General features: G+C 40.8%; 1 protein-coding gene across 4 annotated transcripts in view; it reads right to left on the bottom strand.

Annotated features, from left to right (window-relative positions):
* The window catches only part of CPNE4 (copine 4), a 325,568-nt gene that overhangs the window by 77,035 nt on the left and 223,565 nt on the right, over positions 1-24,968 (bottom strand). For all 4 annotated transcript variants that reach the window (XM_036431485.2, XM_036431488.2, XM_045579294.1 and 1 more), the window contains exons 4-7: positions 16,078-16,149; positions 13,223-13,297; positions 8,428-8,511; positions 4,730-4,819 (exon numbers count right to left, since the gene is read on the bottom strand). In XM_036431485.2, coding sequence (XP_036287378.1) covers positions 4,730-4,819; positions 8,428-8,511; positions 13,223-13,297; positions 16,078-16,149 — 321 coding nt within the window. The remainder of the gene's footprint in view (positions 1-4,729; positions 4,820-8,427; positions 8,512-13,222; positions 13,298-16,077; positions 16,150-24,968) is intronic.

Genomic DNA, 24,968 nt, shown 5'->3' with positions numbered 1-24,968 from the left:
TGATAGTTGAATGCGAGTTTATGCTTTTTAACTTCTTAAAAGTTAGACTTGATAACAAGACTCACCATGGCTCAGCTTAGCGATCAGCATTAAGAGTTCACAAAGCCCTCGAAGTGTATGCATTTTTCAAAAGCAAATGCCCTATTAATTTTATCAGACTTTCCAAAGTGTCTTGGGGTCAAACTGAAGTCAAGAGAAGAATATCTGAAGACTCCTCAGACACCCTTGATTCTTCCATGTGTGCCAAATAGCATTCTGACTGCGAATTCTGCTTCATAGGTGTTCAGATATCAGAAAAGGCGAACCTTATATGGAGCATGGGGATTATAGTTTTTGTTAGTTTATTAAAATTCTTGTAAATGAATACATTGGCACCCTGACATATGCATCTGCCTCTCCTAAGAGTCAAGTTTTACAGGTCCCTTCAAGGCAACTGAACAAAGCTGAGTTCCTGCAGAAACAAAGAAGCTGGAGACCACAGCAGGGGAAAGGAGATCCTTGTCCAGCCTCAGGTGCCTCTCTGTTCAGCATGAGGAGATATCTTCAGCTAGTTTCCCTCTAACTCCACCAGTGGAGGCAGGGGAGATGATCATTCTAGCTATCTTCTCCTCGTTGGGATAGCCCAAAAGCATTTGCATTCTTCAGTGATGAGTTAAAAGTCACAGGAAGGAACGTAATTCATATGCTCTCAGGAAAGAACTAATTGATTTCTGAGCTCAGTCAACCTGCTGGCCCCTGACATTAGTTTCATGTACTCCACACAGAAAAAACCCTGGCCTTCCCCAACCCTTTAGGGAAGTCTAAGCACTTGGCAGACAGCTGGGAGTTGATGAGCACCATCTCTGTGAGGAGAGGGTAATGCCTCCTCGGCCTCCTGAGAAGGAGGGCCTGTGAGACTGCTCTGCCAAGCACCTAAGAAAGGGTCATTCTCTTGACATGAAGGGCTCTCTCTTTATAAAAGCTGTCCTTCTTCAAAGGGATAGCTCTCTTATCTGGTAATTCTACTGAAAACACGTTCTAGAAAGGAATGCCCAGGATGGCTGCAGATGGCAATACTTAAAAAACAACAACACAACATAACTGTTGATGTTTAAAATGTGGGAGAGGAGCTGAATGCCCTACAGAATCTGATTCAATGCAAAGGCCTCTGGAGATGTCAGCCCAGTTTGTGAAAACCTTCCACTTGACAAGACTGGGTTTAAAAACAGTGTTTCCAAAGTACAAAAAATCAAACACTGAAATCTTGAAGCAACTTTCCAGTTTCAGTATTAAGAGAGCGGTGCAGTGATGTGAGATTAAGTCTCCTTGCGAATTTAAACTGCATTTTTTTCCCTTCTGATTACTTATGGAACCTGGCACTTTTCCTTATGTTGACTGGCCATTTGTGTTTTCTATTTTGTGCAATACCTTGTCATGCATGTAACCCATTTTGTTAATTGATTTCTGTGTCTGTGTATTCATGTATTTATATATATTTACTGGCTTCCCTGACACTGGACCCTGGGCATGCTGCCCCTACAAGGAAAAGGAAGGAAAGGAAAATGGCCATATAATGTTTGATCAGTATGGCATGGCCCACAGATGGCCACTAGAATTTTGACTGGAATTACATTGAATCTATAGACCATTTTAGGACGAATTGGCATCTCTATGACAGGGATGCGGAATGTTTTTTCTGATAAGGATCATTTGTGAATTTATAACATAATTGAGAGCCATACAAAATTATCAACTTAAATTTAGTCTGCTGGCCCAACCAGCACAGCTCAGTAGTTGAGTGTCAACTTATGAACCAGGAGGTCACGATTTGAAACCCAGACAGGGCACATGCCTAGGTTGTGAACTTGATCCCTAGTGTAACATGTGCAGGAGGCAACCTATCAATGATTTTCTTTCATCATTGATATTTCTCTCTCTTTCTCTTCCTTCCTTCCTTTCCTCCTTCTTTCCTTCCTTTCCCTCTCCTCTCTCTCCCCCATTCCTCTCTGAGGTCAATAAAAATATATATATTAAAAATTAGTCTGCTGTATTTGGTCAAACATTTAATTAACTCTCCCCTACTGCCTTGTCAGGGCCAGAACAAACCATTTCATGGGCCTTATACAGTTGATGGGCTGGCTATTCACCACCCCTGCTCTACAATATTGACTTCTCCAGTGAAGAAGATGTGCTTTCTACACCTAAGTTCAGTTTTTCAATGCATTTCACCTTTTGTCCGTAATTTTCTACTGAAAGAGTATAGAGGATTTCCTCCATGGCTCCATTGTGGAATAGATTAGAATGACCAACATTCTAGTGTTGAAGCACCTTTGATTATGCCACATCACCTTTTATTTTATATCACCGATAAGTGCTAAGAAAGTTAGATTTTTATATCTATGTTCAGGGAGTGAGGAAAAGCAGAAAATAGTCTCTGAACATTCCTAAACCAGAAGTCCTCACTTACATGCTTTCAGATTTGAGGATACAGTCCTGGTGTAGCCAAAAAAAAAAAAAACAACCCCAAGGCAAATTGTGTAACCGCAAAGTACCCTGCGTTTCTAATTGTCTGCTTGCATTACACAAGTATACGCACGAAATCCCTGCATGTTATTTTTTTAAATCACAATGCCAAGTGCTGTTTTCAGGTAACACTTCTAGAGAGAGCTTGAGCTCCACATGCTTTATTCTTCTGCCTGCTGGTTGCAACTAACAGCGAGGCCCTAAGCTGTGGAATGGGGCCCCAAGGTCGAAGCCACAAGGTTCTTGAATCACTGAATGATTAAAAAGTTTTCCCTTTGATTGTTATGTGAGCAAGAAAAAAAAAAAAAGCTTATATTGTATGGGGCTCTTTTTTACTGCAGAGTTGTTTAACTGAAGATAATTGCAGAGCTGAATGACATAATTAAGCAGTGTCTGGCAGAGTACCTGGTAGCTGAATGCTCAGTAAATGTTAACTGTCTTTTAATAGTTAAGAGCAAGGTCTATAGAGGATGAGACCTTGGTTTAAACGAAGGCTGTGCTACTGAGCTGTGTAATCTTAGGCAATTTGCTTCAACCCAGAGAATTCCTCATTTGTAAAACAACAACAACAATAAAGAGATAATATTAATGTATAGGAAAAGTTATTAAAAATAAGACAATATGCAGGTTTTCCTCTCATCCTGAAACCTCCTTTATTCCTGATTTAACACTGTTAAGCTCATTATTGCTTTTCCATACTGCAGAATTGATCACAGCTCTCAGTGGAGAAAGCCTGCTGGGCTCACAAGTGCCATTTACTTAAGTGAAGTCAAGAATTCCTGTGCCATGGCTGATCCACTCTGGAGACACCATGATGAGTCTGCAATCCTCTGGTAACTGACTGAACTACCAACAGGCACAAAATCAGCAGCCCTTGGGTCCAGCGGGCAATAAAGAGAACATCTGAATTGTCACAGATCTCCTGTCACCATAATATATTTTGGAATCCTAAAAATGTCATTGTTTTCTGATGTGAGAAAAAAATTAAAACATTTTCTTCAATTTTACTAGTTCATTTGTTTTTCTTCTAATTTTAAGAGCAGCTAAAATATTTTCCTAGAGTCCAAAAAGTATCATGGGTCCTGGCATTATATGCTTGTTGTGCCTAAGGGATGAGCCTGTTCTCATTTGCTGCAGAATGACCCAGTGGGGGGGAAAGAGGGAAGGAAAGAGATTTGTGGGACAAAATAGGGAAGAAAATATAACGTTCCAAAGATGAACATTGGCAATGGCTACTTTCCATGGGACTAGGTGCCCTGAAAGACCACAAATGTTTAGTTTGCCTAATGAACCTATATTCTATACAGACATCCCAAACTTTTAGAGCCTGTAGCCATTAGCCATCACCATTATGCAGCATCCCTGGCTTTGCTTTCAGGCTGTCCCAGCAGCCTTCTGACTGCTGTCTGCCCTATGGCTTGCTCACAGGGAGAAAATGCCCTGGTGAAGCTGAAGTGAATGGTTAGTCTGCTTGATGGGCAGCTCCTCCCACCAAAAGGCGGAGTCTGTTTCCTATTTCATCCCTTGAATCTGGGTTGGCCATGTGACTTGCTTCAGCCAATAGAATTTGGAGGAAGTGACCATATATGAGTTCTAAGACTAAGCCTCAAGATACCTCACAGCTTCTGTTCTTGGTCTTCTGGAGCCCTAAGGTTACGCCATGTGTAAGGCCAAGCTAGCCTGCTGGATGATGAGAGACAAATGTCCCAACCACCTCCACCATGCCAGATGACAGCCAGGTACACCCCAGAAGCAGAGCCTCCCTGCTCATGTGCAGCAGGCTACAAATATGTGAGGGAGTCCAAGCAAGACCAACAGAAGAACCTCCTAGATGAACTCAACTTGCTAAAGCATAGACTTTCAAGCTAAATAAATGGTTGTTATTTTAAGCTACTAAATTTTGTAGTAGTTCATTGTTCAATAGCCGATAACCAATACAGCAGTGTTCTTAACAATTCCCCATTAACAATCCTGAAGTTATTGCCATAGTTTGTCTCTGAGAAGCTGTAAGATGTGCCTTTTGACATAATAAAATTGGCATTTATCTTGGGCTATCATGAGCTTCAATGACTCTCACAGAAGAAATTGCTCCTGCTTTTTCAAAAAAGATGCTAAATGATTTGGTTAAACAGCACAGAAAATTTTGGATTTGCCAACATTCACTTGAGGAGAGAGAGAGGGTTAAATAAATACACAAAAATTGCATTATCAGACATAGAATTCTGACCTTCAGCCGGCGGTCTGGATCTCCACTGCATAGGGAATTTACTGATACTTTGAATGATTTCCAGGCTGGGCTTAAGTTATTCATCACAACCTGAAAAGAAAAAAGAGAGGAGTGGTTGGGTGAGAGAGAAAATGCTTGACATTTTCACATTTAAACAAACAAACAAAAAATGCTAGAGGTGCTTTGTGGCCCTTTGCAAAGGACAATTGTTTGGACCAGGTGCCTTAATGAAAACCTAGAGTAGTAAATCTTTCAAGGGTTTCCACTAAGTGGGTCATATGGGCAGAACTCCTGCCATCACTGGCCTGGCTGTCATTTCAAGAATAAGTAATACTGTCTAGTATGTGGACACTGAGGATGACTCATTCTATATCAAAGGGGATTGGGATTAAGGAGGTGGGACTACCTCTGGCCTCTGATAAAACATCCCCTCTTCTGAAGGATGGTTAGTCCTAGGACATAAGTTCTCTTTTATTGAGGTCAACATAGGCAAAGAGTATCGGTGTGTGTGTGTGTGTGTGTGTGTGCACAATTCTACTGCTAAAGAATTACGTGGTCTTTGATAATCCATGAATTTGATTTAGATTCGTTTACAGATCAGAAGGTTCTAGAAGAAAAATCCCAGGAGCATATTTACACTAACTATCCTAGGAAGACAGACATAGGGCCGATCTTCAATGTCATAAACTAAGTCTATTAAATAGTGAAACACATTTAAAAGCAGCTTACTAACCATGAAGTTGGCTAAATCCTGCCCAAAATTCCTCATGTCATGTCTTATCCTATCATCACTGACTCAAATAATTCATTTTGTTTTAGAATGCATGAGTATTCAGACTATTCCTGAACCAGCAGTGGCTGTATCACATGGGAAATTGTTAAAAATGCAAAATTCTAGGCCTGGATAGTTTGCTCAATGGTTAGAGTGTTTGCCTGTGGACTGAAGGATTGTAGGTTCAATTCCTGGTCAAAGGAATATACCTTGGTTGCAGGTTTCCCAGCCATGAAGAAGCATGTGGGGGAGGCAACCAATAGACATGTCTCTCTCAAATCAATGCCTCTCTCCCTCTCTCTCTCTCTCTCTCTCTCTCTCCCTCTTTCCCTCCCTCCCTCCCTTCCTCCTTCCCTCCTTTCCTTCCACTCTCTCTATAAATCACTGGAAAAAATATCCTCAGGTGAATTTCTAGGTTCCACCCAGACCTATGGACAGAAACTCTGGAGGATAGCCCTCCCCTCCAGGTGGTTCTGATGCATGAAACCACTTCTCTAGGGGACATAAAAGGAACTTAAATAAAATTGCCATGTTGATTTTTCTTCCTATGAAGTTATTAGTAAGCAGAAGTCTTAGCACTGTAAAAAATTAATTCTCTATCCAAATAACATAATTATTTTATAAGTGATTCTCTCTTCTACTGGAATCCTTAATATAACCATGAATTATTCATTATATCATTGGCTCATTATTAAATTTCTCTTAATGCATTGAAGTAGAAAAATACTGTTTCTGTGTGACTTTGTCTTAAGCTCCAATACCCTGGGGATTATCAAAGTGACAGTGATGAGAAAAGTTAGATAAAATTATCTGGGTTAGGTCAAAATTCTCTCCTTTATGTAAAAATTAGAGGCCCAGTGCACGAAAATTTGTGCACTGAGGGAGGTCCCTCAGCCTGGCCTGCACCCTCTCATAGTCCAGGAGCCCTCAGGGGATGTCTACCAATGGCTTAGGCCCGCTCCTTGTGGGAGGCAACCAGCCAATCAGGGGAAGACACCCCCATCCCCCAGTGTCACTGCTGCTGCCTCTGGCCTCTCTTGGCAGGAAGTGACTGGGCTGATCAGGGGAAGAAGATGCCCCCATCACGCCTCTGCTGCTGCCCCTGCCAGCCCCCAGCAGCCACCGTGGCTTGCCTGAGCCTTGGGCCAGCCCTGGGCAGCAGCTACCATCTGCAACTTGTCTGAGCCTCAGGGAGTTGCTGTAGCTTTGTCCAGAAGGACATCTGGAAGATGTCTGCTCTAATTAGTATATTACCCTTTTATTAGTATAGATACTAAGGAGTAAAGATGTCTTATTGCAACAGTTTTGAAAAACTCAATAGCAAATCAAAATTTCAACCAGAAATTTCCTTTGAAATGAAAAATGTGCATGTGTGTGTGCCCACAAGAAAAAAAACCCCCAAAACAACGTTATGTTGCTTGACTAACTGGAGAAGTTTATAGTCACATTTCTTGTGAGACTCCAGGAACCCCTCAGCAATGAGGTATTGGGGGGAGTTCTAGAGATTCTTGGGACTAGGAGGCTTTAACAAGATCAACAATGAGAAGAGAAATGCTGTGAGGAGCAAAGGAGAAAAGGATCTTGTGAGAGGCCAACAGTGCACCATCCATCCCTGTTCTCCTTGCACTTTAAAGCCTCCATTCACCGACTACAGCAAAAGCCTGAGTGGATACACTTCTGGTCCTCCCCAAAGTCTATTTACATCTTCTGAAAAGTCTGTGTCACCGAAGCAATCCTTATGTGTGAAACTATCACTGGGGGTGAAACTATCCCAGTTGCACCTCAATCTATTGCCCAGGGATTAAGTTCCAGAGCATCATTTTGTGCTATAACTTATAGTGGATACACTACTCCATTCATTTATCCATTGTTGTATTAAACCCATTTTATGAAATGCCAAGTATGCATTCAATGGTATCCACAGACTAGGCCATTCAACACTATTTAATACTTGTCTACTCTAAGTATGACAGGTTCTGTTCCCCCCAATGCTACTTGCAACTCTGTTACTTCTGGAAAATGGAACTGGATTTCCAGTGTAGGGTAGTGAGAGCATGGCACCTCCACTCTCATCGTATGAGTCTGGAGGGTTCCTTCTTCCTGCTGGTGAGCACAACACAGGGTTCCTGCTGGTGAGCACAACACAGTCTTCTCTCAGCTCCAAGTCAATCGTCAAAAATTACCCCACTTACTCCCCATCAATGCACTTCTCACTCCTACAGAATCTCTCTTGGAACTGGCTTATAAATAAAATACAAAGTAGAGATTGGGGTTGGTGGTTGAGTGGTACACAGTAGTGGGTAGTGGGAGGGGGTGGACAGTGAGGCATAAGGTTTGGAGACACATGGAGAAAGAGGAGGGAAGTGGAAAGGAACATGCAGACAGACCCAGTGGCTGCTGAGGAAGGCTGCTGTTCACATGAGAGGCTTGATATCAGTGGAGTGTATCAACTTTCTCTGGGGAGGCAGATTGCCTTTCCCAGTTACAGTGAAGCTCAGGATCAAACAAACTCAATTCAAACTTCAGTTGTCCCCCTTGTTAACTGCGAGAACTGGGAAAGTGCCCCGACCTCCCAAAAATTCAGTTTATTCAACTGCAAAATGAGGGTAATACTAAGCATGCCAAAGGATTGCTGTGAGAAATAGATAAAAATAATGTGTATAAAATCACTTAGTACAATGTTTGGCGCCTAGTCACCTTCATGAAATATTACCTAGTATTTATATTTGTATTACTATTAAAATAATGAAAAATTTGGATGAGAGAGGATCTTCTCTTCTTACAATCTAAATTGAGGATAAAGAGTCTTCTTGAGAACAGTAAGGACTCATATCTGAATGCATAGCTACAGACATTAAGAAATGGAAGGGTTTTCTCAAAACAGGTCAATTTATCATCTGAGGAGATGAGATGGCATAGTTATTACCTCAGTTCGGTGTACAAGCTGCTGAGTTGCATCATCGTTCATACGGAAAATTTCCAGAAATGGGTCAGATTTACTGAAGAAATCCTAAAACAGACAGATAAATAAAAATAAGTTGTGTTCCCTTCGCAAACACATCTAACTCAGCATATAGCATGAATTTAGCATATTTCCCCCACATAGTCATACTGCAACTTCCCAAATGTACCTAGAAAGCAGTTGTTCTCATGATACTTATCAAAAAATATTAGGAGCTTTATGTATTTCAGTGGCTTTTAGTCATGAACCATTTCCTCAATGAATAGATAAGCTCAACAGCTAACATGTAGACAGCTAAAACAGCACTTAATGCTAAAAGCTAGAAGAAGGTCCTCCCTGAGAATCTCTGGGAACTACTTTCCCAGCTGAGACATGAAATAATTATACTCTCTTATTTTGGCTTGGTGACAAAAGCACTGTGGCAGATTGCATTTCCCATAGGTGGCCATCGCAATGTCCACTGTCTACATGCTTTCTACAATATGACTTTGCTACTCCCTCACCAAGGCATGGAGTCTAACTCCCCTCTCCCTGACTCTGGGATGGCCTCTTGGCTTTCTTGTAACCAATAGAATATAGCAGAAGTAATGAAGGATGACTTCCAAAGCTATGTCGAAAAGGCCACACAGCTTCTGGAAAAAGCGAGGCATCATGTAGGAAGTGTGACCATCCAAAGACCACCATGGAGGCACTCTAGCTGAGCAACGGAGCTGAGTCCATCCTTTTGGCCAACTCATGTGCCATGCATGTGAGGAAGCTACAGTGGGCACTCCAGATAAGCTCCTCCATGAGTGACTTTTGCCAATATCACTAGGACCAGAAGAGTTATCCAGAGTGGTACACAGTAGTGGGCAGTGGGGGGGTGGACAGTGAGGCATAAGGTTTGGAGACACATGGGGAAAGAGGAGGGGAGTGGATTTGAATTTCTGGCAGACAATATAATAGTTGTTAATTTAAGTCACTGGGTTTTAAGGTGGTTTTGTTATACAGCAATAGCTGACCAGAGCACTAATAGTGACTTTGTCATCAAACAAATCAGTGGCTTTATTTTCCAAAGAGGTTGTATGAGATGATCTTCATGGCATCATCTTGCTTCTTAAATTCTACAACTTTGCCTTCTTTTCACCTGAGACCATTCACCTTCCAGTCCAAATGGAAGCAATGACCTCTGCTTGGTTCTGAACAGGGCCTGCTCCTTGCTGGACACTAAGGAGTCTGGGCAGGACACCACCACTTTATAGAGGACCTGGGTCTGCAGCACTGGGGCCCTGAGGCACAACAGTGACCACGGTCCTGGATAATCTGCACAGTCAAGGGTGGGAATGACCATCTCAAACCATATTAAATGCTACACAGGGACTCGCCCAGCTTTATGAGCAGTGCTCATTTGAATGAAAGGAAACTTCAAACACTTTCCAGTCAATATGTCCACTAACAAACCTGAAAGTCTTCTTGTGCTGTGACATAAGTCAGAGGACAAATTAGTGGTTCTTAAGAGACTCCTAAGTGGAAAGAAGCCATTATAAGCTATTAAATGAATAGTGTAACACTGCTAGACACTGACTCCATGGCTTATAATGGTTCCTGGGAAGACACTACAAAGCAGTTTGGTGAATTATTCTGAAACCTGGGGATATGATAGGGAGAAAGAACATAATGGTTCCAAGGAAGTGAAGGTTAAAAGCTTACACCCAATTGATATCAACTCACACTGCGGTTCCCAGCACCAAGTTCATGCTAATGTCAAAAGGTAGCGGTTATGTGTTTTACACAATGCACTCAAGATACTAAAAGAATTAAAATATAATTCATTCACAAGGATAAAGTCTTTCCCGATGTCCCTTCAGGAAAGAATGAATTACCCTTCTCAGGGCACTTGGGTTATACATCACTTAGCACATCCTGTCATGGCTACAGTATTATTATATCATTTGCTGTTTAAATTTATGTTTCACTTAGATGGTGGATTGCAGGTTGTGGGTAGGAGAGTGGTTTAAAGTATATCTTTTTCCTATCACTGGATGAATAAGCATGCAATGAAGGTTTGGTAAATAACAGACGAATAAGTAAGTAAATGAACAAAGGAAAGAGTGAGTTGATAAATGCATAAATGGGCTGAGTATTTTTGCAGGTGAAAGTGAATTAGACATGTCAAGATATAAGCTTCTGTTTAAGAGTTTAGGAAATTGCTTAAGATACTGCTTTACCCTCTTCATCTAATGCCTATAAGCAATCGTTGGAAAAAATGGTGCCACACCCAAAATCCCATCTTCTCTAGTTGTACTCTAGGAAAACAGCCCTTTGTGAATATAGTCATGAATGTAATGTGTTTTCTGATTCAGGATATGGTGGAAGAGAAATCATAAATATATGGCGAGGACACCCCTCCCCCCCCCCTTTTTTTTAAAGAAGTGGAAACTGTACAACATTTTTTTTTTTTTTTGGTATATGTAAGACTAACATGGATTGTGATTGGGTGGGAGATGTGAGATATAATAGAAAGAATACAGATGACAGTGAGGCAGACATGAAACTGAAATCTCAGTTTAACAATGCTTAGCAGGATGTGGTGGGCACAAGAACATATAGAACCCCTCTTACTATAGGGGTGTAACTGACCAAAGGCCCCTGCAACATTTTGCAATTCCCACCCTGCACTCGCACCAAGGCCAGGCTTCCCATGGAATGCTCCCAGCCAGCGACTGCGTGTAGAGTCAAGGAGACCAAGAACTAACTCTATGAACTAGAAATAGACAAGTAAACATGACTCAACCAAAGGACTTGTATGCATGTATAACTAATGGACACAGATGGGGGTGCAGGTGGGGAGGTGGGAAGGCAAGAGCATGAGCTGGGGGATGAGAGTGGCCAGCAATAGGTCAATGGGGGGAAAAGGAGACTTTTGTAATACTTTAAACAATAAAGAATTTAAATTTTTAAAAAAAGACTCTACCAATACCCCTATAAAAATTTATAATTATTGCTCTGAAGCCTCTATTACAGAGACGCTCACTGACATTTAAGAGAGATAGTGTGAAGAGGCCAACAGAACTGGATTTTAATACCAGATTGGTCACTTACTAGTAATGTGATCTTGAAAAACTTCTCTATCCCCTCTGAGTCTACAATTTTCCCATGATTAAAATGGTAATAATAATATCCATCAAAATTTTTTATAAAAAAGAGTAAATATGACTGATGTTAAGGGTCTAGTTCTTATGGTCCTTTTGAGGTAAGAGGGTTTTTAAAAATATATATATGTATATATTTTAAATCATATATATATATATATATATATATGATTTCAGAGAGGGAGGGAGAGGGATATAGATAAAAACATCAATGATAAGAAAAAAATAATTGATTGGCTGCCTCCTGCCTACCCCATATCGGAGATGGAGCTCACAACATGAGCTTATGCTCAATCAGGAATAGAACTGTGATCTCTGGGTTCAAAGGTAGATGCTTAACCACTGAGTCACACCAGCCAGGTGCGATATATGTTTTTAAACCTCACACCAAATACTTGGAAACACAATTTGGGATATAAACCTTGTTCTGATGGAATTGTTTCCCAATTCAACAAAGTCTTAACTGCTTATCCATGTTAAGATGAACTGGCCTGATTGACCTATTAAATAAGGAATGGGTCAGAGAAGTGAAGATCTTGGTTCAACAGTTACCCTCAGTAAAATGCATACAACTTCAGTTAAGCTTGACCTTTTGAAAATGATCCTAAAGTCTGAAGCTGAATAAGATCAGATTCCTTCCACTTATAACACTCTATCTTTCCCGGATTCCAGGAAAACCTGCATGTTGACTACTGAACTTGCTGACCAATTTTAGCTCTAACTCCCTTGCTGAACCTTCCTTGAAATGCATGGTATTCCAGGACACTGCCCACCCTTCCTTCCTTCTCTCCTTTATTCATGGTCAGACTTGCATCATGGTCTGTCAGCTCTCCCAGACTTCCTCCCTATGTTCCCTACACAGGCATGTCTCCTAACAAAATCCTTGTGTATTTAATCTTGTCTTGGATTATCCGAACTAGCACATCTTTGAATCTGTTTCCTCATTTGCAAAAACAGTGTTAATATTATCTGTTGCCTGGAAGTTATAAAAATGAATGAATGTGATAACACATGCAAAGCTCTTAACCCCGACAAATGTAGGTGCATAACAAATGTCACTTTTCTTTCCTTTTCCATTTCTTCTTTTCTTTTAAAATGCCCCTACCAATGGATTAAATTATATTTTACCCATGCATATCTGAGCTGTTGCATTTGGGAACAAATGAAGTCTTTTTTAAAAAATTATTTATATTGATTTTAGAGAAGAAAGGAAAGGGATAGAAAGAGATAGAAACATCAATGATGAGAAAGAATCATTGATCAGCTGCCTCCTGCATGCCCCCTACTGGGGATCGAGCCCGAAAACCAACATGTGCCTTTGGCCAGAATAAAACCTGAGACCCTTCAGTTCATAGGCCAACGCTCTATCCACTGAGCCAAACTATCTAGGGCAACAAATGAAGTCTTAGTGTAATAAAAATTTCCTGACTTAATTGTAGCCTCTCTTCTATCTCATTAACTAATTCACAATTTGAGGAAAGTCTTACTTTGCAAACCTCTCTGAAATCTGATCTGTTTAATAATGTAGGCTGAAAATGGGGAAAAAATAGCTATAGGGGAAAATCTGATTAAACTTTGTGAGCCAGCTTTATTACTTCCTTCAGTAAGGTTAATGCCAAACACTTTACCTTGTCATCCAATTTCCGAGCGTTGAATGCAAGTTCAACATAGTCATCATTGCCAGATAGTTCTTCAGCAATCACCTAAAGGAAAAAGCATGCATCAGCTGCAGTAACGGTTGGACCAATCAGCCCAGGAATTCATGAACAAATTTAACTCATATTTGGTTCAAAATCAACAAAAACTGACGCTGGGAAAGGAGTTTTCTACAATGCTAGTGAGCATGGCACAGCATTTCCAGGTGTTTAAGGCCACTCCTTAGGATAAACAATAGTAGAAAACCAGATTTCATTTATGCTCAGCATGACAACACAATTGATGGGGTGTAGGCTGGAAGAAGAGACAATTTGGAGCAGCAGTTAGGAAGAACATTGGATGGCACATCCATAAATAATTACACACACACACACACACACACACACACACACACACACACAATTTCCCCCTTTGGAAAGTTGCAAATAAGAAGGAGCAGTAACATTTCCCCACTGTTTTTAGACCAACAAGGGATAGGGAAATAAACCAGTCTCTATGTCCTTTCTAAACCAATGATTAAATGACCACCAAAAAAAATGTTCTAATTCCTATTTTCTTTTGTAATCATCTTCAGAGAGAAATGCAGAGGGAAAGAGAGAGAGAAATATCATTGATGAGAGAAAATCATATCTTGGCTGCTTCCTGCATTCCCCACACTGGGGATTGAGCCTGAAACCCAGGCATATGCCCTGACTAGGAATCCAACCATGACTTCCTAGTTCATAGGTCAATGTTCAACCATTGAACCATACCTGCCAGGCTAATTCCTATTTTTTTTGTAAAAGACTCCCCCTGGGCTTGAGAGAGAGAGAGAGAGAGAGAGAGAGAGAGAGAGAGAGAGAGAGAATCCTTAACTCTCAAGAACAGAATTCTTGACAGAGATTTTGGTATAAGTACCTAAGCATCTCTTTCATAATAAATTGTTTTCCAATATTTAATAGTTAGTGACTCTCAAAGCCTGGGAATAGAAATTGGTGGAAAAACAGGGGAAAAACAATAATGATAAAAATCTAGGTACTGTCTAGTTCCAGATAGGTTCAACCATTCACAAATAATGTTTGGGACCTAACTGGGCATTTAGAGGTGTGGGACATGGATATCCTCATCAGATTGCTTATGTCAAGCCACTGAGCTTTAATTCAATTACATCTCCATTTTATCTGAGCTCAACTTTTCATTATAAGTTGGGTTCACATGGTTAGCCTCTGGAAAATTTTATTTTACACGTAATATTAAAGCCAAAAACATTGCCTACGAAGTAGAAAACATGAGTCCAGATAAAGAGTAAAAACTCAAAAACTTTTTTGGTAAACCATCCTAGGTAGATTTTCCACTTGGTCCTCTTTTGTACCTTGTCATCTTCATGCCTCTTACACTCCACTTGAGCAGTGGTCTTTAACTGTTTTGTGGTCTTTAACAGACATCTTTGGAAACACAATGGAAGTTATGATCTTCATCTGCAGAAGCTTAGAAAATTTTGCACATATTTTCGAGAGTTTTCCAAAAGCTAATAGAGCCTTTGTTTTGATCCAAAGACCCAAGATTAAGAGAAGTATTTAATTATTTAAAATGAAGGAGATAAAGTTTCTCTGGGATGTGTGTAGGAAGAAAATCTCCAAGATATCTTAGAGAAAAAGGTAGCAAGGTGAGGTTTCATTCCCATGAGAGAGACCCCTGGCAAATCACACACCCGGTCTACCAGCTGAGGCTTCTCTGGGTGTGCGCTTTGGGAATGAGCCTTCAGTTCCCTGGCTTTTGGGAGCACCCAGTGGATCTTCAAAGCCATTTGAACCATTTGTTCATCAGTGAGCATGGAAGTCAAGAGAAAGCTTTGACATGACTGCATCATTTCGAATATTTAATTCAGATAAGTCATTGTAAGAATGGTCCTAACTTTCACTAGTAGGAATTCTTAGGAATTTTTTTTTTCCTTTAAAAAGTGGCTTACATTAACAAAAAAATAAATAAATAAATATATCAGTCACTTTTAAGTTAAAAAGAAATGTTCAAAGGAACTCAGAAGGCTTGCCTCCTGGCAATTTATCTCTCTAGCAATTTAGATTCACATAGCTAACTGGCTAGAATACTTTCTCTGCCTTTCTCAAAGGCTGTAATATAAGAGGTCAATGTTTCAGGTATAGGAAAATGTAAGATTTTATTAAGAAGTGCTCCCAGCATTGCCATAGAACATTCTGCACTCATAGCAAGTTTCTATAATCTGCACTGTCCAAAACAGTAGCTGCCAGCCACATGTAACTATTGAGCACTTCGTATGTGGCTTGTGGGACTAAGCAATGAATATCTGCTTTTATTTAATTTTAAATAATTGTACGTAAGCTCAAATAATCATGTGTGGCTAGTGACTACCAAACTATTATATTAAAGAAGAGATTTGAATGCTGGGCTCTCTGGTCTTAAAGCAACAAATCAAACCTTGGACTACATGGGATTAGAGCAAATTTTTGATTTTTAGAAAAATGAGAGGCAGGGATAGGTAGTTTTAAGGATGTGAAAATCCCACACAATTCCATGTTCTTACTGAGCTCACTAACTCCATCACTATTTCCCACTAAAACCTATATTGCAATTGCAGAAGTGCTTAGTGGAAGCAAATGGCTGTTCTTTCAGATCCTTTTCATCCCTAGAGATGAAAAGGTCAAAATTGTATTGACAGGTGGAGAAAAAGAAAGAAAGAGAGAGGTGGCTTGGATGATTGCACCATTGTGGCATCAGTTCCCAATAGCCACGGGGTCTGCTTTGCACAAGTCTGGTTTGCTCCAGCCAGCTCCACGCGGCACCTGGCAGATGGCAGCCTAAGGCAGCTTACCGTGATGGAGGACTTCCCAGCTGTGTTCCCGTGCTTCAGCAAGGATTTGGACAGCTTCCTCTGGGAAACAATCTGCACAAGGAAACGAAAGGTGGAGATAGCGGTCATACAGCTGCAGGTCTACTTAATATAGTCCCCTCTACAAATCCTTCATTCAGCTCTGCCTGAAACGATGACATCTATGTGCGCTGATTTTCCAAGGACTTTCCACAAACCTCTCCTAAATACAGGCATTTCCCTTTCCTCCTATGACATGTGATGTAAGAGAGTGTGTGATGAATGATAGAGAACTCAGTCACTTAGGAGGTGGTTTACTTACTGCTGAGGGATTGTTACCAAAGTTAGATGGCAAACACTGACTATAGGTACATGAAGATAAAATAGATGAAGTTTCAGAATGATCTCCAATCAGCACTAAAACCTCTGTGTGCAGTGAGGGGATGGGGGTGCAGAGAGGGAAAGAAAACCAGGATCTAAATATACACATTTTGTATCTGTTAGTTCTTGAGTTCTATTTTTAATATATTCATTAGGAAGCTGTAAAATAAGTCACCAGGAAACTGATGCTCAGACAAGCCAATATCAGTAATTGGGGTTATCTCCATGATTAAGTGTTAATGCACAACGTGCAAAGACAATTAAAATTGTTTATATTAGGAGCTATTTTTAGCAGAACTTGCCCCACCCCCCTCCTCCCCTCTTCCTTTTTTTTTTTTTTTTTTTTTTTTAAGACAAGTGTGACAAGTGTGGCCCTGATGGATATGCTACCCATGATTGCCAAAGGAGAAAAGGCTTAAAGGAATCAAGTGAAAGCCAGGCTCATGCCTAGAGAGAAGGAAGTCACCCCTTGCATTAGGCAGCTTCTTATCTAAGACAACTCCCAATGACCCTCACCTCCTGATATTCATCCCATTGTGAAATTTCACCTCCTGGGGTGTGAATAGATCCAATGACTTGTTTCTAATGACCAGGACACCATAAAAGTGATGGGATGTCACTTCTGAGGTTAAGTTACCAATTGGATGTGCCTTCCTTCTTGCTCACCATTTCTCGCTCTCTCTCAGAGCCCCGGGGCGAAGCAAGCTGCAACACTATGAGAAATCCTAGAGAGCAGCCCCTGTGGACAAGGCTTGATTTCCAGTCAACAGCCAGGGAGAACCCAAGGCCTGCCTACAGCCACATGAGTGAGCATGGAAGCAGGTCCTCTCCCAGGTTGAGTTTTTGCATAACTCAACAGCAGCCTTGAGAGACCCTGCTCCAAAGGACAAGCTATGCTGCCCCCTCACCCCTACCCTGATTTCTGACTCACAGAAATGGTGAGATGTTTATTATTTAAAAATTGTCAAGTTTGGGGGTGACTTTTAAAGGCAGTATTAAGTAACAATACACATATAATTTACAGAAAGAGAAGAAAGGCAATCGCTCTGGAAAGCAGGAAGACACACCTATTCTCAGAAATTCTTATCTTTTTGTCTCGATGTTAGAGCAATGAAAATTCTGAGTGTGCTAAAGTCAAATGCAAAATGTTCACAGAACTTCCATAGGTCAAGAAGATTTAAAGACACTATTGTTTAGTTATCTCTAATTGGAAGAGGAAAGAGTATTTATATTTAAAAAATCACCTCGTGATGATGGTGATGACGACTATGACAAAGATGGCAATGGGAACTCCCATTGAAATAGAGCATATTATGTGGCAGATGCTTTATTCACTCCACAAATAGTTACTTAGCCCTACCTGAGTGCGGGGCTTGGTGCTAGGCATGAAGAATAAAATGGAGCTTATATTCTGGAAAAGGAGATTAGAATTAACCAAATGGTCAAATGAACGAAGAGAGAACTTGTCCCAGAGGAGAGTCGCACTGGAGGTGGGGAAATGAATGTCCAGATGGTGAGGTAGATGGAAGTGGACCGTGTAAGAATTTCTTATGGGAAACTAGGCTGGGGATGATAGAGATGGAGAGAAAAGGCTGGGTTTATGAGATATTTAAATGTAAAACGTTAGTCAGAATTTAGAAATGGACTGAATATGGAGGAAGAGGGAAGCATCATAAGTTCACTGAGATAAGGGATATGAGAAGAGGACATTAAGTTTGGGGGCAAAGAACACATGATCAGGTTTGGAACAGAAAACAGGTTGGAGGAGGTTGAAGAGGAAAGGAAGAGGGAAGGAAATGGAGCAAGCACGTGAGGACAATTCTTTCAATAAGTTTGGCTATGAAGTGGGGAAGAGTCATTTGCAGGGAATGAGAAATTGAGTAACATTTTGATTTAGTGGTCACTTTGATGCACATTTTACAGCCCCATAAATTTGGTATTATAAATTTCCTTTTCTAAATGAGAAAAATAGGACACAGAGAGTTAGAGTAATTTTTTCAAGGACACAGATTTAAGAGGCAAGGATTTTATCATTGGTCTGATGTCAGAAACTGATCTCTAGCAACATTCTGACTGGTAAACAAACTTATGACAGATTTAGAAAATTCTCACAGTTGGATTTGTACTACATGTGTTTGCATTTAAGCCCTGGATCCTATGTTAGTGTGCTTAACCATGTAGAACAGTGTTTCCCAAAGTGTGGTACACATACCCCAAGGGGTACGGGAAGAGTTTGGTGGGGGTACATATTGCACTGGAGTTTGGTGGGGATATGCACTGCAACATGCTTAGCTGCACCTAATTCTACGTTCTCATGAGTACGAGGGGTACTCAACGTTATGAAAATTATAGAAGGGGTACACATATGTCAAAAGTTTGGGAAACACTGGTGTAGAAGATTGTAAAGAAATAATCAAGTTAGACTTCAAGAATGAATTAATCTGAAGGCCTTAGTTAAGGGCAGTGTAGCATAATTATTAAGAACATAGGATTTTTTAAATTTACAGCTGGCTATCAATAAAATGACATGAAAAATTCAGGTGATAAAAGGAATTGGCATTCCATCCTATAACTATTCCTGAATCCAAATACCTCATCTTTCCCACCCTATTCATTAAGAATTTGCCAGTTGTTCTTGTTCTGTAGACAAATCATTATCCCTTCTCCCTCCCCATTCACAGATTATGAAAGCTACCATTTACTAGGAAAAATGTAGACATTATTCTTGAACTTGAGATGAACCAGAACTCAGAGGAAACAGAAAACAAACAGCATTAGAAGACTCTAGTTTCTCTCCAGGGGTTTTTCAGCAAGGGGGGATGAAGAAGACCAATAAATACATGAAAGAATGAGGGCCACCAGTAAGCAGTTGCCAGGTTAACATCAGACCAAAGAAAGGCAACATACCTTATTTCTCAAATAAATCTGATCTCAGAAATATTGTGTTTCATCCGCATTGGTTACCTACCTATATGGCTCCAAATGACCTCAACAACCCTCTCAGCACTGTAATAACCCACTCACTCGGTTATTAGGTATGGACAGATGGTCTTTACAGACTGTCTTCCAAGATTATTCTTCAAGGAAAACCAAGGGAGACTTAACCAGTGAAAACCTGGATAGTCACAGTTCTCCCCTCACTCTTACCTAGAAATGCCAGCATTTTCACTTGTAGGGTGTGAAGAGAATGCTACTATATTCCAGCTCCTGCCTTTTACAAATTCTAGGAAGAAAGTAATTGCCAAAAAAATATTCCTTATTAAAAAGTGGGCAACTAGATATACAAACGGCTAATCATGCAGGCGATTAAACTTATTTTACAGCCCCCGGGCCTCCATCTCAGCTCCAAAGAATGAGTGATAATTAGGGTTTGAAACCCTTTCTTATAATATAAAACATTATAATAGTGATGGACAACAGTGATGCTGCTGTTCTCACAATTGCTGGGGAAAAAATACTAGGGATGCCCAGATGGAGCAGTGATCTGTAGAGAAAAGCCCATTTGTTTGCAAATCCCACTTCTCCTGTATGCTTTGTTGCAGCCGAAGCAACTGCATCAGGCTCATAAAGGCTTTAGGTCTTGACAGAGGGTGAGAGAGAATGACAAGGACTCACCCTGGTCCCAGCTGACATTTGAGGCCAACAAATAGCTAGCTATACCTGGCAATAAGATAAAGGAGATGTGCTTGTCAGAAGTCCTCTAATTTGATTATTTTCACCCCTTTGTGGGGTCACAGGTGCAATTCTTAGCCTTCAACAAGAGTGGCATTTAAAGGGAGAAAATAGAAGTTGGGATACTCTTTTAAGCAAAGTTGGACCAGAGGAATGTTAGTCCCATTAAGTTTATGATTTGCATTCTCACATGGATATGGGGAGGAAGTGGTTCATCCCCTATGAAGTAGACAAATTCTGAAAGCATAGGTCCTCATTTTATAGAGGAGTCTACTCTTTCATTCAGGGGTCCTCAAACTTTTTAAAGTGGGGGCCAGATCACGGTCCCTCAGAGAGCTGGAGGGCCGGACTATATGAACTACTAATTCCTACTGTAACACCTCGGCTGCGCTCACTGCCCAAAAAACCTGGCGGGCCGGATCAGACTCCTCTGTGGGCCGCATGTGGCCCGCGGGCCGTAGTTTGAAGACGCCTGGACGACTGGGAATGAAGCCAGGAGAATTAGAAATGCTTCGGCCAATATTTCAGCAAGTGTATGTATATTCAACTGAATTTTCTTTCAAAGTCTTTCAAAAACAGTCATTTTGGGGATTAAGCAGTTATTTTTCACAAGACTGTTTTTACTGAACATATTTTTCAGATGCTTTTTTGAAATAGCTGTAAGACTCTGTTGCACCAATGAACATTGATTGAAAATTTTTTTCTGTGCCAGACACTGCTCTGGGGCTACAGTGGTGAACAGATTAAAAACACCTTTACTTGACAGTCACATATCTATTAGCCAGAACTGATAATCTCCAAAGGATGTATCAGAGACCTTTCATTCCTTAGAAGTTTATATATTGTATAAAAATGTCTTCCTATAGTAGGTCTGGAAATCACAGAATAGAAAGGCATCTCAACTGAAGGACATCAATAGAGCTTTAGTGGGAAATCCCCAAGGACAACCCTCTACTGAGCATTGCTTACAATTGTTTGGCCCCAGAACCCCTAGGTACTTTAGCACAATGTCTATAGTAGGAGGAAAAAAGTGACCCCTGAAAGATATCCATGTTCTAATCCCTGAAAACTGTGCATATTATCTTAAAATGGAAAAAAAAAAAAAAGGGGGGGGGGCATGTCTTTGCAGATATAACTAAGTTAAGCATCTTGAGATGGGGAGTTCACTCTGGATTATCCTTGTAGACCCTAAGTGCAATCGTAAGTGTCATTATAAAAGAGAGTCAGGGGAGAATTGATGAGATACACAAACAATTGAAATATGAAGACAGAGCATAGAGATTTGGAGGCTAGATTTTTGAAGTGATGTGGCAGTGAGCCAAAGAATGCCATCAGTCACCAGAGGTTGGAAGAAGAAAGAAATGGATTCTCTCACAGGGCTTTCAGAAGGAGCAGAGTCCTGCCGACTTTGATTTCAGTTTTCACCCTCACAGGGGTCCTCAAACTTTTTAAAGTGGGGGCCAGATCACGGTCCCTCAGAGAGCTGGAGGGCCGGACTATATGAACTACTAATTCCTACTGTAACACCTCGGCTGCGCTCACTGCCCAAAAAACCTGGCGGGCCGGATCAGACTCCTCTGCGGGCCGTAGTTTGAAGACGCCTGCGGCTAGAACTATGATGCAAATTTCTTTAGTTTTAAGCCACCAAGTTTGAGATAATTTGAAGTAGTAGACATAGAAATATAAAACTGAATTGCCCATTGATTGGGAAAAGATGCAATGATGGCCTCAGTGATGATGGATTTTAAGGAAATCCCTACCATCCCATTTCCTGCCCCGATACTTCTGAGCAATACCACTTCATCTGGTAGACATCAGACCTGTTCAAGGTAAAAACTATGCCAGAAGAGCCTTCTCTTCGTGCTATTCTCCCATCTTTTGGTCTCCTTGCTCCCACCGCTGACCCAAATACACACACTTCTGTCTGAGCATAGAGCAACCGCTGAGAACTTTGGCCTCTTGTATGTCTTATCCATAAAAGGAAGCCTTAAAATATCTTAAAGAGCAAAAAAAAAAAAGAAAAGAAAACCCCTTCAAGGACTATGCTCTATCTTTTGCTATTTCCTCTGCCTAGGATTACTCACATCTTCTCCCATTAATTGGCAAAATTTATTCATTCTTCAAGATCCACATTTTCACATTAGAAATTGGGAATAGCTGCTGGGATAGAGGTGGGGAACCTTTTTTCTACCAATAGCCATTTGGATATTTATAACATCCTTCTCAGGCCATACAAAATTATCAACTTAAAAAATAGCCTGCTATATCTGTTCAAACATTTAATGAACTTACCATAATGCCTTGGCAGGGCCAGACCAAATGATTTAGTGGGCCTTATATGGCCTGAGGGCCAGATGTCCCGCACCCCTGGAGAAGGCAAGTGAAGTTGCCCGTGGGACTGAGAAGAACTTTTATTTTGCTTCTCACACTGTGTCCTCCTCTTCTTATTCTATCTGGCCCCTTATAGCAGCAGCTGCAGCAGCAGCAGCAGCAGGGCCTGGAAATGTGTTTCTCAGACTCCACCCCACCTACTGAGTCAGAATCTGCGTTTTAACAAAATCCCTAGGTGATCTGCATGCACATTACAGTTGAGAAGCACTGAGCTAGAAAGAAAGAACTGCCTGCAGACAATTTTAGTTCGATATGATCAGATTTAAAAGACTTATAGTAAAGGAATTTTAAATAAATCTGTTCTGATGAGTTAGACTTTTATTAATGGGTAAATGTGTAGGAAGCAAGAAAGGTACAATACTGAAACTTTCCCAGACATTCAGGGGAGAGGACATAAAACATGAGTATGTGTGGATATAAATTTTATGCAAAGTCAGTTCAATTCTCACTCCCTACTGGAGACCAACAAAAGAACCACCCTTGGGAGAATGATTCAGAATGACAGGAGCATTGGGTAATCCACTAGTTTGGGCTTCCTGTCTTAAGCTTTCTATTAAGCAGGGTTCTAATTACTTCAAGTCTAATTACAGGCTTTTACCCTTTCTCTGACTTCATTAGCAAGGGATGCAGTGGAGGAAAGAGTTTCTGAGATGTATTTAAGGACTGCTATTCCTTAATTATCCACCTTTGCCCCATCATCACCACAAATGACCTAGCTCAGTTATTAATCAGAAGCCACCATTCTCCTCCCAACCTCAGAGTCATATCATGTAGCATTCAGGAGAAGGAGGAAAACAGTTGCATCTCCAAGCAACCTAATGTCCAGGGTAGAGCATTTTGTCAGGTCAAAGGCACATGAGATCTGAATGAGATGGATGAGGCAGGCTTTACATATGCTTCTTCCTAATGTCATTGTCTAAACCTTGCTTTGAAAATGCTGGTAAGTGTTGCAGACTGGCCAAGACATAGAATTGCTCAGCCTGCAATAGTAGGGATGTTGTCTGAGAGTCAGGAGGCCTGGTTTTAACTCATGGCTCCCCCACTTTGTAATGATATGCACCTAAGCAAGTGGCTTCAAGGTTTAGGTGATTAGCAGGAAAATGGAGAAATACTGGTACTTTCCCATCAGGGATTTGTGTGAGGATGAAATGAGATCTTTGCAAAGTCTCAGCATAGGGTTTGGCAGTGTGTAAGGGGAATTCTTCTGCCCTCTGCCTGGAATACTTTTCTGGATGTCTTTCCATGATGGATGCTCGCACTTTATTCTGGTCTCTCCTTAGAAAGGGCTTCCCTGACGTTCCTATCCAAATTAGCACCCACCCCCTGCCCTCCACTCTCTTCTTTATTCCAGCTGGTTTTCCTTCAGAGGGCTATTATTATCTGTTATTATATTATATAGGAATAGGTAAGCTCCATGAGAGTAGGGTTTTGCCAACACTGTTCATGGTTGAGGCAGCACTACTTGAAGAGTGTCTAGCATATCCGAAGTGCCCAGTAAAAGAATGAATAAACATATACATATGTATTTGAATGAATGGATATATATATATATATATATATATATATATATATATATATATAAGCTTTTCATTATTATTGTCTGCAGTAAATGCATCATTCATTGAATAAAGGAATGACTGGATGGATGAATGAATTCATATAGATTATTTCCATCTGATTGTTAACCTGAACTGCTATGTGAGCCACAGGTCTCTAATGAGGGAGAAATGAGGTCAGGGGTATTTCAGATAAACACTCACAAGTGGGATATCTCTTTGCTGGTGGATGTCACCGGCTTCCTGAGCTGGGAGGGAGAGATTTTTTAGATATCGGAATCAATTTACCAACTTGCGGGAAGGTTGCTTCTGTCTTGACCTCTCTGAGCAGTTTTACAGTGATAGCATTTAGGTAGAATTGCTACTCCACTTTTTTTCAATCTGCAACGGCTTGTGGAAATTGAACACAGTGTGGTAGGCAATGTGGCATAATGGGGAGGCAGGTATTGAAAGCAGACCAACTTAGGTTTGAATGCTAGCTCTACAACTTTCTGTCGGCACAATCTCAGATGAATTAGTTGAGCTCTCAAAGCCTAATTCTTGATCTATCAAGTAGAGGTACACTGGCTTCACTAAACACAACACCATAACCACAGCAAGGTCCCCGAATACCAGCTTTCCTCCCTTCCACTGACCGCTTATGAGAAAGTAAGTCGGAAGACTTGGGAGATTTGTAAAGGCATATGGACATTTTTCTTAAGTACATGAAATGGAAGCTCAATGGTAGTACAGTTTAGGAGTAAGGGAGGAAGAGCTTAGTATTCTGAATTTGAATCCAAAAACTTATTGTTGAATCTTGGCTCTGCCATGTAAGGAGATGTATAATCTTGGCCTGCTGGTGGTGATGATGACATTGATAGCACCAAGATCACAAATGGCTGGCACATGACCAGC

The sequence above is a fragment of the Pipistrellus kuhlii genome, unplaced genomic scaffold (assembly GCF_014108245.1).
Source record: "Pipistrellus kuhlii isolate mPipKuh1 unplaced genomic scaffold, mPipKuh1.p scaffold_m20_p_11, whole genome shotgun sequence".
NCBI lineage: Eukaryota > Metazoa > Chordata > Mammalia > Chiroptera > Vespertilionidae > Pipistrellus > Pipistrellus kuhlii.
The sequence above is the reverse complement of the archived record's forward strand: the minus strand, read 5'-3'. Positions and strand labels throughout refer to the sequence as shown.